This window comes from Grampus griseus, assembly GCF_964374135.1.
Source record: "Grampus griseus genome assembly, chromosome: 3".
Taxonomy (NCBI): Eukaryota; Metazoa; Chordata; class Mammalia; order Artiodactyla; family Delphinidae; genus Grampus; species Grampus griseus.
Window position 1 is genome coordinate 132,750,509 of NC_139019.1, and position 13,636 is coordinate 132,764,144.

The window sequence follows — 13,636 nt, forward strand, 5'->3', positions numbered from 1 at the left end:
CCACAATCAACTTGATGTACCCTGCATCTGTGGAATACCTGAAGAGACAACGAATCATCCCAAATTGAGGAGGTGGACTTTGGGAAAAAGATATATATATATTTTTTCCTTATTCTCTTTCTGTGAGTGTGTATGTGTATGCTTCTTTGTGTGATTTTTGTCTGTACAGCTTTGCTTTTACCATTTGTCCTAGGGTTCTGTCTGTCCATTTTTAAAAATTACTTTTAAATTCTTTTATTTTTAATAATTCTTTTTTATTTTAATAACTTTATTTTATTTATTTTCTTTCTTTTTTCTCCCTTTTCTTCGGAGCCATGTGACTGACAGGGTCTTGGTGCTCCAGCTGGGTGTCAGGCCTGTGTCTCTGAGGTGGAAGGCCAAGTTCAGGACACTGGTCCACCAGAGACCTCCCGGATCCACGTAATATCAAATGGCCAAAGCTCTCCCAGAGATCTCCATCTCAATGCTAAGACCAAGCTGCACTCAACGACAGCAAGCTACAGTGCTGGACACCCTATGCCAAACAACTAGCAAGACAGGAACACAACCCCATCCATTAGCACAGAGGCTGCCTAAAATCATAATAAGGCCACAGACACCCCAAAACACACCACCAGACATAGACCTGCCCACCAGAAAGACAAGATCCAGCCTCATCCACCAGAACACAGGCACTAGTCCCCTCCACCAGGAAGCCTACACAACCCACTGAACCAACCTTAGCCACTGGGGATAGAAACCAAAAACAACGGGAACTACGAACCTGCAGCCTGCGAAAAGGAGACACCAAACACAGTAAGTTAAGCAAAATGAGAAGACAGAAAATCACACAGCAGATGAAGGAGCAAAGTAAAAACTCACCAGACCTGACAAATGAAGAGAAAATAGGCAGTCTACCTGAAAAAGAATTCAGAATAATGATAGTAAAGATGATCCAAAATATTGTAAATAGAATAGAGAAAATACAAGAAACATTTAACAAGGACCTATAAGAACTAAAGAGCAAACAAACAGTGATAAACAACACAATAAATGAAATTAAAAATTCTCTAGAAGGGATCAATAGCAGAATAACTGAGGCAGAAGAACGGATAAGTGACCTGGAAGATAAAATAGTGGAAATAACTACTGCAGAGCAGAATAAAGAAAAAAGAATGAAAAGAACCGAGGACAGTCTCAGAGACCTCTGGGACAACATTAAACGCACCAACATTTGAATTATAGGGATCCCAGAAGAAGAAGAGAAAAAGAAACGGACTGAGAAAATATTTGAAGAGATTATAGTTGAAAACTTCCCTAGTATGGGAAAGGAAATAGTCAATAAAGTCCAGGAAGCGCAGAGAGTCCCATACAGCAAAAATCCAAGGAGAAGCACGCCAAGGCACATATTAATCAAACTATCAAAAATTAAATACTAAGAAAAAATATTAAAAGCAGCAAGGGAAAAGCAACAAATAACATACAAGGGAATCCCCATAACGTTAACAGCTGATCTTTCAGCAGAAACTCTGCAAGCCAGAAGGGAATGGCAGGACATATTTAAAGGGATGAAAGTAGAAAACTACAACCAAGATTACTCTACCCAGCAAGGATCTCATTCAGATTTGACGGAGAAATTAAAACTTTTAAAGACAAGCAAAAGCTAAGAGAATTCAGCACCACCAAACCAGCTTTACAACAAATGTCAAAGGAACTTCTCTAGGCAAGAAACACAAGAGAAGAAAAAGACCTACGATAACAAACCCAAAACAATTAAGAAAATGGTAATAAGAACACACATATCAATAACTACCTTAAATGTAAATGGATTAAATGCTCCAACCAAAAGACACAGACTGGCTGAATGGATACAAAAACAAGACCCGTATATATGCCATCTACAAGAGACCCACTTCAGACCTAGGGATACATACAGACTGAAAGTGAGGGGATGCAAAAAGATATTCCATGCAAATGGAAATCAAAAGAAAGCTGCAGTAGCAATTCTCATATCAGACAAAACAGACTTTAAAATAAAGACTATTAGAAGAGACAAAGAAGGACACTACATAATGATCAAGGGATCGATCCAAGAAGAAGATATAACAACGTAAATATTTATGCACCCAACATAGGAGCACCTCAATACATAAGGCAAATGCTAACAGCCATAGAAGGGGAAATCAACAGTAACACAATCATAGTAGGGGACTTTAACACCCCACTTTCACCAATGGACAGATCATCCAAAATGAAAATAAATAAGGAAACACAAGCTTTAAATGATACATTAAACAAGACAGACTTATTTGATGTGTATAGGACATTCCATCCAAAAACAAGAGAATACACTTTCTTCTCAAGTGCTCGTGGAACATTCTCAAGGATAGACCATATCCTGGGTCACAAATCAAGCCTTGGTAAATTTCAGAAAACTACAATAGTATCAATTATCTTTTCTGACCACAATGCTATGAGATTAAATATCAATTACAGGAAAATATCTTTAAAAAATACAAATATATGGAGGTTAAACAATACACTACTTAATAACCAAGAGATCACTGAGGAAATCAAAAAATACCTAGAAATAAATGATAACGAGAACACAACGACCCAAAATCTATAGGATGCAACAAATGCAGTACTAAGAAGGAAGTTTATATCAATACATCCTTCCTCAAAAACAAGAAACATCTCAAATAACCTTACCCCTAAAGCAATTAGAGAAAGAAAAAGTAAAAAAACCCAAAGTTGGCAGAAGGAAAGAAATCATAAAGATCAGATCAGAAATTAAAATGAAAAAGAAATGAAAGAAGCAATAGCAAAGATAAACAAAACTAAAAGCCGAGAAGATAAACAAAATTGAGAAGATAAACAAAATTGAGAAGATAAACAAAATTGATAAACCATTAGCCAGAGTCATCAAGAAAAACAGGAAAAAGACTCAAGTCAATAGAATTAGAAATGTAAACGGAGAAGTAACAACTGACACTGCAGAAATACAAAGGATCATGAGAGATTACTACAAGCAACTATGCCAATAAAATGGACAACCTGGAAGAAATGGACAAATTCTTACAAAAGCACAACCTTCCAAGACTGAACCAGGAAGAAATAGAAAATATAAACAGACCAATCACAAGCACTGAAACTGAGACTCTGATTAAAAATCTTGCAACTAACAAAAGCCCAGGACCAGATGGCTTCACAGGCAAATTATATCAAACATTCAGAGAAGAGCTAACATGTATCCCTCTCAAACTCTTCCAAAATATAACAGAGGGAGGAACACTCCCAAACTCATTCTGTGAGGTCACCATCATCCTGATACCAAAACCAGACAAAGATGTCACAGAGAAAGAAAACTACAGGCCAATATCACTGATTAACATAGATGCAAAAAACCTCAATAAAATACTGAGAAAGAGAATCCAGCAGCACATTAAAAGGATCATACACCATGATCAAGTGGGCCTTATCCCAGGAATGCAAGGATTCTTTAGTATCAACCAATGTGATACACCATATTAACAAATTGAAGGAGAAACACCATATGATCATCTCGATAGATGCAGAAAAAGCTTTTGACAAAATTCAACACCCATTTATGATAAAAACCCTCCAGAAAGTAGGCATAGAGGGAACTTTCCTCAACATATTAAAGGCCATATAAGACAAACTCACTCCAACATCATTCTCAATGGTGAAAAACTGAAACCATTTCCACTAAGATCAGGAACAAGACAAGGTTATCCACTCTCACCACTATTATACAACGTAGTTTTGGAAGTTTTAGGCACAGCAATCAGAGAAGAAAAGGAAATAAAAGGAATCCCAAGCAGAAAAGAAAAAGTAAGTCTGTCACTGTTTGCAGATGACATGATACTATACATAGAGAATCCTAAAGATGCTACCAGAAAACTACTGGAGCTAATCAGTGAATTTGGGAAAGTAGCAGGATACAAAATTAATGCACAGAAATCTCTTGCATTCCTGTACTCTAATGATGAAAAATCTGAAAGAGATATCAAGGAAACACTCCCATTTACCACTGAAACAAAAAGAATAAGATACCTAGGAATAAACTGACCTAGGGAGACAAAAGACCTGTATGCAGAAAACTATAAGACACTGATGAAAGAAATTAAAGATGATACAAACAGATGGAGAGATATACCATGTTCTTGGATTGAAAGAATCAACATTGTGAAAATGACTATACTACCCAAAGCAATCTACAGATTCAATGCAATCCCTATCAAACTACCACTGGTATTTTTCACAGAACTAGAACAAAAAATTTCATAATTTGTATGGAAACACAAAAGACTCCGAATAGTCAAAGCAATCTTGAGAAAGAAAAACGGAGCTGGAGGAATCAGACTCCTTGACTTCAGACTATACTACAAAGCTACAGTAATCAAGACAGTATGGTACTGGCACAAAAACAGAAATATAGATCAATGGAACAGGACAGAAAGTCCAGAGATAAACTCACACACATATAGTCACCTTATTTTTGATAAAGGAGGCAAGAACATATAATGCAGAAAAAGTGTCTTCAATAAGTGGTGCTGGGAAAACTGGACAGGTACATGTAAAAGAATGAAATAAGAACACTCCCTAGTACCATACACAATAGTAAACTCAAAATGGATTAAAGACTAAATGTAAGGCCAGACACTATCAAACTCTTCGAGGAAAACATAGGCAGAACACTCTATGACATAGATCACAGCAAGATCCTTTCGGACCCACCTCCTAGAGAAATGGAAATAAAACCAAAAATAAACAAATGGAACCTAATGAAACTTAAAAACTTTTGCACAGCAAAGGAAACCATAAACAAGACCAAAAGACAACTCTCAGAATGGGAGAAAATATTTGGAAATGAAGCAACTGACAAAGGATTAATCTCCAAAATTTACAAGCAGCTCATGCAGTTCAATGTCAAAAAAACAACCAACCCAATCCAAAAATGGGCAGAAGAGCCAAACAGACATTTCTCCAAAGCAGATGTACAGATTGCCAACAAACATATGAAAGAAAGCTCAATATCGCTAATCGTTAGAGAAATGCAAATCAAAACTACAATGAGGTATCACCTCACACCAGTCAGAATGGCCATCATCAAAAAATCTAGAAACAATAAATGCTGGAGAGGGTGTGGAGAAAAGGGAACCATCCTGCACTGTTGGTGGGAATGTAAATTGATACAGCCACTATGGAGAACAGTATGGAGGTTCCTCAAAAAACTAAAAATAGAACTACCATAGGACCCAGCAATCCCACTACTGGGCATACACCCTGAGAAAACCATGATTCAAAAAGAGTCATGTACCACAATGTTCATTGCAGCTCTGTTTACAACAGCCAGGACATGGAAGTAACCTAAGTGTCCATCGACAGATGAATGGATAAAGAAGATATGGCACATATATACAATGGAATATTACTCAGCCATAAAAAGAAACAAAATTGAGTTTTTTGTAGTGAGGTGGATGGACCTAAAGTCTGTCATACAGAGTGAAGTCAGTCAGAAGGAGAAAAACAAATACCGTATGCTAACACATATATATGGAATCTAAGAAAAAAAAGGTAATGAAGAACCCAGAGGCAGGACAGGAATAAAGATGCAGACGTTGAGGATGGACTTGAGGACACGGGGAGAGGGAAGGGTAAGCTGGGACAAAGTGAGAGAGTGGCATGGACTTACAAATACTACCAAATGTAAAACAGATAGCTAGTGGGAAGCAGCTGCATAGCACAGGGAGATCAGCTGGGCACTTTGTGACCCCTAGAGGGGTGGTATAGGGAGGGTGGGAAGGAGACGCAAGAGGGAGGAGATATGGGGATATATGTATAGGTGATTCACTTTGTTATAAAGCAGAAACTAACACACCATTGTAAAGCAATTATACTCCAATAAAGATGTTAAAAAAAAAAATTAGTAGAGGGCTTCCCTGGTGGCGCAGTGGTAGAGAGTCCTCCTGCCGATGCAGGGGACACGGGTTCGTGCCCAGTCTGGGAGGATCCCACATGCTGCGGAGTGGCTGGGCCTGTGAGCCATGGCCGCTGAGCCTGTGCATCCGGAGCCTGTGCTCTGCAATGGGAGAGGCCACAACAGTGAGAGGCCCGCGTACCGCAAAAAAAAAAAATTAGTAGAAAAGAAGGAGAAGAATAAAGAACACTGTCACCAGTCAGAAAAAAAAAAAAAGAATCCACCTGCCAATGCGGGCCACACGGGTTCAAGCCCTGGTCCGAGAAGATTCCACATGCTGCAGAACAACTAAGCCCCAGTGCCACAACTCCTGAGCCTGTGCTCTAGAGCCCACAAGCCACAACTACTGAGCCTGTGTGCCACAACTACTGAAGCTCGCGCGTCTAGAGCCCGTGCTCTGTAATATGAGAATCCACTGCAATGAGAAGTCCGCGCGCAGCAAAAAAGCCCCAATTCAGCCAAAAATAAATAAATAAATATATTTAAAAAAATATATATATATATGCACACAATCACATAATTAGACTAAACAATGAAAGCTCATATGCAGTGACACGTTAGGAAAAAAAAAGAATAAACAGTTAAATACATTGTCCCAGAATGTTAAGTAATGTCAGCTGAGACTAAAGAGAGCTAAATCTTTATACATAAGACCCATTACAAGTACTAAAAATGTACTTTGAATCTATGAAGTAGTCTTGCTGCCCCCCAAATTGGAACTTGAATTTATCAAGTGAGTAGATAAAATCACCAAATTGCAGGAAATACAGAGGTTAGAAAAACACTTTAAAAACCCTATGGGATCCAATTAGCAATTAGCAAATTAGCAAAAACTGAGGAAAGTACAAAAAACTGTTTCTTTAACACGTAAACCTTAAGAGGGAAAAAAAGAAGACAGAGATTGAGCCTACACATTAAAAGAATCAAGAGATATACCCACCAACTCAGAAACATCAAAGAGGAATCATGAGGCAAATGAGAAACAAATGCTGACTGGGCATTTGATATTAAGTAATCATCCTCTTTAAAAGGTGTGATAATGGTATTATGGTTATGATAAAAAAAGTTGACTCTTTACTTTTTGTAGATTGATATACTTATAGATGAAATGATACAGTGTGAGGAATTTGCTTCAAAATAATACGGAGTGGGGGTAGGAGGCAGAGGCACAGATAAAGCAAGACTAGTCAGACTGTTGAAGTTAGGTCTGTGTACACAGAGGTTCATTACAACAGTCCCTCCAGTTTTGGATATATTTGAAATCTTCCATAATAAAAGCCAAAAAGTAAATTCCAACCAGACAGATCTAAATATTAAACAATAAAATTTCTTCAAAACTAAAAAAAGTTATTTAAGCTGCCTATACTCTTCCTTTTTTTCTTAAAGGAAATATTAAATAAACATTGGAAATAAGTAAGAAAATAATACAAGAGCATAGAAAAAGGTTCAACTGTGGAGTCATACTGTAAAACCTAGGAGTGAGTACTATTAAGTGGTACTTAAAATTAAAAAGGCCAAATACTTTGAGTGGATGCATAGTAAACAAATGAAAAACTACTTGAAAACAGGAAGGGCACAGGAAAATGTAAGAGGCAGCTAAGAGCTTTTTAAAAGCACCTTGGCAATGGTACTAAACAGACTAATTTGAACTACAGAAAATCACTCCTAAGAAATGCTGGCAAAGATAAAATCATCTTTCTTTGCAATTAAATTCTTAATATCTACTTGTGTCCAGTTACTAGAAGAGAGGAAGGAAGGATAATGAATTTACTGTTTCAGCAATAACAACTGGTTTAAAGAAAAGTTGATAGGGGGAAACTAGAAAGCTGAAAATCACCTTTGTTTTCAAGTTCTAAGAAGCAAACTGAACAGAGATTTACTGGTAAGATACGGAAATAGGGGGAACACATCCGAGGACTGAAGTGGAAAACCAATGATAAGTTCAAGTGCACCAATTTGCAGTGGCAAATTTCTTGAAGGCAGGTATTGTATTTTTCAAGTTCAGAAAATACAGTACTATTCCAAGAAATAATAAATGTATTATCTGTTGAAATAACTGAATGAAATATTTTCTGTAAAGCAAAGGGTCCTCCCTCTGGAGTCAGCTAGACTAGATCAGTAGTTTCCACAATTCTATTACATTATGTGACCATTTAGAAACTAAAATCATGCAAATAACACCAAAAAAATCAACTTATGGGGGGAAAAAATGCAAGCTATGCTTAAGAGAATAACTTAAAATGAAGTATCTATAGCAGTTGCCTTAGGACCTTGGCCAGCCCTGTTTGAATCACTATCATAAAAAAAACAGGGGCCACTGATGAAATAGATTTACTGTTAATACTACTCCCTGCATGAAAGAGAAGGATTGGCTGGGCTTGAACAGTAAGTAGCAGTTTGATTGACCACTACCAGGTTACCTTCACTGCATTTCCAAAATCTGAAGAAAAAAGACAACAGAACTGTAGCAATTTATACGATAAATTTATACGATAAACAGGATAACAATTACAATATACAAAATTGTATATTGTATACAATATACAATATATATACAGTATATGTATATATATACAATATACAATAAATGTATATATATACAATATACAATAAACAATATACAAAAACAGGATAACAAAATATAAAAGTGTTCAATTTTATTACAGCCTCAAATAAAGGGAGGCAGGTCAAAGGATGACAATGGTCAAGCTTTTCCCAGTTGGTGGGAGTGGTGCCACTTATCCTCTCCTGCCACAGCTCTCTTTAATGCAACTCGAGTACAAGTGGGAGGAAACTGGCACTCCAAGCTCTGGCTGGCCTATGGTTTTATCTGCTTTTCCTCAGTTCCACAATGTTCTGCAAAACAGAGCCATTTAATACCACCAGTAGGTGCAACAACTGTGGAAAATACCTCCCCAACCTTCCATAAAATCTCAAAAGCCAGTATTTGAAATATATCATTATACTTAAGAACTGCCACCATGCTGGATCTAACAGTAGCTCCAGAGGACACATTTTGAAAGACCACATTTTTCTTTCTGAAGTAAACCTTAATGGGTAGGGATATATGCTAAATGAAAGTCCTAATTTTCCAGAGTCATGGGTTGCACTTATTTACTGCATAAAGCATTTAAATATAACATTTATTGATTGCCACATTTAAACAAAATTCCTTTTTCAGCTGAAACTGTCTCTGGAGGATAATGACTTCCTAAAATTTATCTACTCTTATGAAATACCTGCTGTTTCTTTGCCCCCTGATAGAAATTCATGCCTCCAATATGCCAGTTGGCATATTGGCATATTGTTGGCAAAAGTCTTACTCTAGCCCAATCCCATCAATTTAAAGATAAGGAATCCAAGGTCTAGAGAGTCATATGAGTCTGCCTCAGATCAGACATACGGCTAATTTAAAAGGCAGTATCAGAATCTGAACCCAGGTCTCCTAAACCTCTAGCCAGTGCTCTATCATATAAAGCCTCATTTCTATTCAACAAAGCTCTCAGAGCAGTCCTTAGTCACTTCATTGTTTCCTCATTTGCAAGTTTCCTCATCACCTTATCCCCTTGATAATCAGAACAGCAGTTCTATGGATCTGCTTCACCTTCATTATGGCAATTTAAGGTGAAGAGTCTAAATGCACACAGTACCACAGGTACTGGTTCTGTAAAATGCTTTCATTTGGGGGGAACAATTTCTTCTCTCCTGCCAGTGAAAGATGAAAATTAAATTCTGAGTATTCATCAGTAAAATAACCTCATGTTGTAATCCTAATATCATGTGTCAGACACCCACGAAATCTTTAAAAAGTCCTTGGTGGCAACGTTCTTACATGTTCTTGAATAACTTGGTTCAAGTCTCCATTCTAAATTGGGTAGTAAAAAGGAAGAGAGAAGTTATTTTTCAACAGCAGCTCTTCCATTAGATTGACTTGCTAACTATTTATGTGACAAATTTAACCTGAAGCACTTGAAAATTAGTAACAAAGGTGTTAAAAACAATATGAAATGAACAATTAAAGCAGAAATATTGCCTTGATTTGTCTCCTGAAAAATGTACAGTCTCTTCAAATTTTTGAGTACTACAGATTTAGTCCCCTAAGATAAGAACGTGTTTTTTTAGTGGTTTTTCTTCCACTGTCCTCTGGCTAAGAAATAGATAGTTTTGTAGAGGCTTTTGGATTTTTAAAGACTATTTAAGCTGGTATCCTAGACTTACACCAAATATTAAAAAACCAACGAACCTGGATCTGAAAAAATAAGCAACATGATTTTATTTTATCTTTGGAAAGCAAAGGTTATATAAATAGCAAAACAAACCTAAAATAAAGGACTGAGAACTTAACGGTCAAATAAATAGTTGATAAAGCAAAATCACCAAATCACTTTCCAAACGTGGAGCTTCTCTCTTAATGAAGTTTAATCTTACTCTTGATGCAGAACATCTGCTATAGTTATCAAAAGCATACTGATCTAAACCTACTGTATTAAGGGCTTTATATGCTATCTAAGTCCTTAGCCCTTAATTCTCACAACAACACTCTAAGTATCTATCATTATTTTCATACTGCACCTGAGAAAACTGGGGCACTTCAAGGTTAAGTAATCTGCCAAGGTTACAGAGCTTGAATCCAGCTCTGCAGGTTCACAAACCTGTGCTCCTTAGGCACTCTACTGCCTTCTTGGTAGCACAGAAAACTTGAAAATATGGTCAGACTCTAAATTCTATCTGACGTATTACCCAAGCCACTGTGAATTTTTTTCTTATTGAAGTATAGTTGATTTATAATATTAGCTTCGGGTGTACAACAGCAATTAGATATTTTCATATATTATACTCTGTTGAAAGTTACTATAAAATATTGGCTATATTCCCTGTGCTGTACATTACATCCTTGGATCCAATTTATTTTATACCTAGTAGTTTGTATCTCTTAATGAATTATTTTTTCTGGGGTCAAGAAAGCCTCAAGAATTTGCCATCTACACTTCCTGATTTTAGGTTGGGTGAGTGGCACAAATGAAATGTTTTTGTCACCACACGTTGTATCGTCACTAAAACCCGAGAGGAAGGGGAAAATTCTTAAACTTTATTTCCTGCTGGCCTAGCAGACCTTACTTAACCACTGTTATATCTATCTGATACACTCAATTAAGTGTAAGATACTAAAGTTACGACTTAAATCTTAAAGAAAATCAACCATATATTAGTCATTTTACCTGTCAGGGAAGTTAAAAGTAGATCAACAGGATATAAACCTGGGTTGTTTCCTTCTTTAGGGGAAATTTCTTGTTAATTCAATGACTTCTTAATTAAACCAAATGGAACAAGTGGTCCTCCAAAAATGAAGTGTAGTGGAAAAGGAAACAGAGGAAAAGAATCACAGTAAGCTATGTGGTGATCTACTCTCACTGATGTTAGAAAAGCGAAGGATGAGTCTCCTCTTGAGCAACTTCACTCTGACCACAGTGGCCACTTGTTACACCTACCACCCACTCCAACACTTCAGGCTCATTAGGAATTAAAAGAAACCCAGCAAGGTAAAGAACACCTCCCGACCAGGCCTAAGGTCTCTGCACCACACTCTGAGGTGCACAGAGAGCCAGTGAAGTGAGTCCTCCACCCACAAGCTTTCGCTGCTGCCCAGGTGTCAAAGCCCAAAGCCTGGGGCCAAGACAGCTCTCCGGCCAGGGCACTGACCCATCTCTAGACAACCCCGCCCCCTCCCCGACCAAAGTGTCTGTGCCTAGAAGGGTGGGGGTAGGGGCAGGGTGAGGACGGCCTGCATAGGAGAGAAGGGGGCTAAGAGGATGTTTCGAACGAGGAAGGGTCCCTTCCCAGACTGGCGGTTCGGGACGCGGCCCGGGGCCGAGGAGACAGCCGGACGCCGCCATGATGGGGCCGGCCGAGACGGGGGGCGTGACGCGGGAGGCCCCGCGCGCAGACCCGGCTCCCCTTTCCCCCCGCCCCTCCCCCGCGTGGGCCTCGGCCACAACTGACCCCAGATACTCACGCTTTGTCCACCAGCTCCCGCACCTTCCACATGTTCAACATCGTGCCCCGAGCGGGCTGAGCCGCCACCTCCCTTTCCTGTTCCCCACGGACCCCAGAACCCTTCCGCGCCGGGACAGATCCAGGCCGGGGTCGCCGCCGCCTCAAACTCCCCCAGTCAGCGCCTTATCGTGCCACAGCCGCGGCGCCGCCAGTGACACGTCGAGACGCGGGGACAGAGGCTCTGCGTGGAGCGGAAGTGCCCGACTTTCCTCCCGCTGCGCGCGGGGCACGCTGGGACTTGTAGTTCTTTCACCGCGCCAAGCGGGCCAGTCAAGCTGAGAGAGTTCCTGAGGTAAGATTAGTAGGGCTCCTCTTAAACTCTCGGGGTTCTCCGCACCCCTCCCCAGCCCCCGACCCACAGAACCGGAAACTTTAGGGGTGAGGTCGGCAGTCTGTGCCTTAACAAATCCTACATGCTCACATTTCAGAACCACCGGTATAGAATCTCGTCACACAAACTTGTTTTTCCAATATAAAGCATTATTATGTTATTAATAATGATTACATATAAGGAAGTGTGATTGGTATATGTATTCCTCATTGACAGAAGCAACGCTGAATTTGGTTCCAAATGTCCAAATATACTTCCTTCCCAGGGCTTTAGTTTACATCCTTGTAAATTGAAGAGATTGTATTTTAAAACCTATCCCACTCTAATTCTGTGTTACGGGGCTCTTATATTTAGACAGCTATTTGATATCCTTGTTAAATACTGTATTATAAAGCTCGGAAATTCCGTTCATACTCCCTGGGAAACTGTATAAAAACAGCAGTACAACACTATGACAGGCCCAAGAACTTGGCAGGTGTATATTCTTAAAGCCTAAGTATACATCCACACTGCATTCATTGTTTTATTTAAATGGTTGTTGTCATTTTATTTTTAACTTACTCATTTTTGACAGTGTTCATGTTAAAGCCACAAGCAACCTTAAAGTTCATTTGGTCCAACTGCTTAAATTTTATAGTTTTTTTCATTCTACAAATTTTTACAGAGCATTTTCTATGTGCCAGGAGTGAGGAATACAGCTGGGAAGAAGACAGACAAGGCCTCAGCTCTCTTGGATCTTAAAGGTCCTCTGGAGGAAAACATAGTAATCAAGTGAACATTTACGATAATTGCAGATAGAAAGTGCTTGAAGAAAACAGAAGATAATGTTATGAAGAATGGTGTTAGAGGAAAATAACATTAGGGAGTATTTAGGGCCTCTTTGAGGACTTTTTTTTTTTTTTTTTTGGCATGAAGGATCTTAGTTCCCCAACCTGGGATTGAACCCGTGCCCTCTGCAGTGGAAGCCTGGAGTCATAACCACTGGACGGCCAGGGAATTTCCCTGATGACATTTTATTTAAGCTGAAACTTGAATGATAAAAAGGAGCTGGCAAAAAACAAACAAACAAACAAAACAAACAACTGCAAGAAAAGAATTCCTGGTGAAGGGAACAGATGATGACTCTGATTCACAAAGGAGACCTGAAATTGATTGCTGCTAGTCATGAAGCTAGGTAACAATGATCTCAAATCAAGAATCTAGAACATGTGACCCCTTAGTTAGTTCTTCAGGTCAAATCACCCCTTCATATTGTATCCACTTAATAA

General features: G+C 38.8%; 1 protein-coding gene across 3 annotated transcripts in view; it reads right to left on the reverse strand.

Moving 5' to 3' along the window:
• The window catches only part of CLINT1 (clathrin interactor 1), a 64,870-nt gene extending 52,653 nt beyond the window's left edge, over positions 1 to 12,217 (reverse strand). For all 3 annotated transcript variants that reach the window (XM_082649871.1, XM_082649869.1, XM_082649868.1), the window contains exon 1: positions 11,997 to 12,217. In XM_082649871.1, coding sequence (XP_082505997.1) covers positions 11,997 to 12,037 — 41 coding nt within the window. In that variant the 5' untranslated portion in view covers positions 12,038 to 12,217. The remainder of the gene's footprint in view (positions 1 to 11,996) is intronic.
• Between the last annotated feature and the right edge of the window lie 1,419 nt (positions 12,218 to 13,636).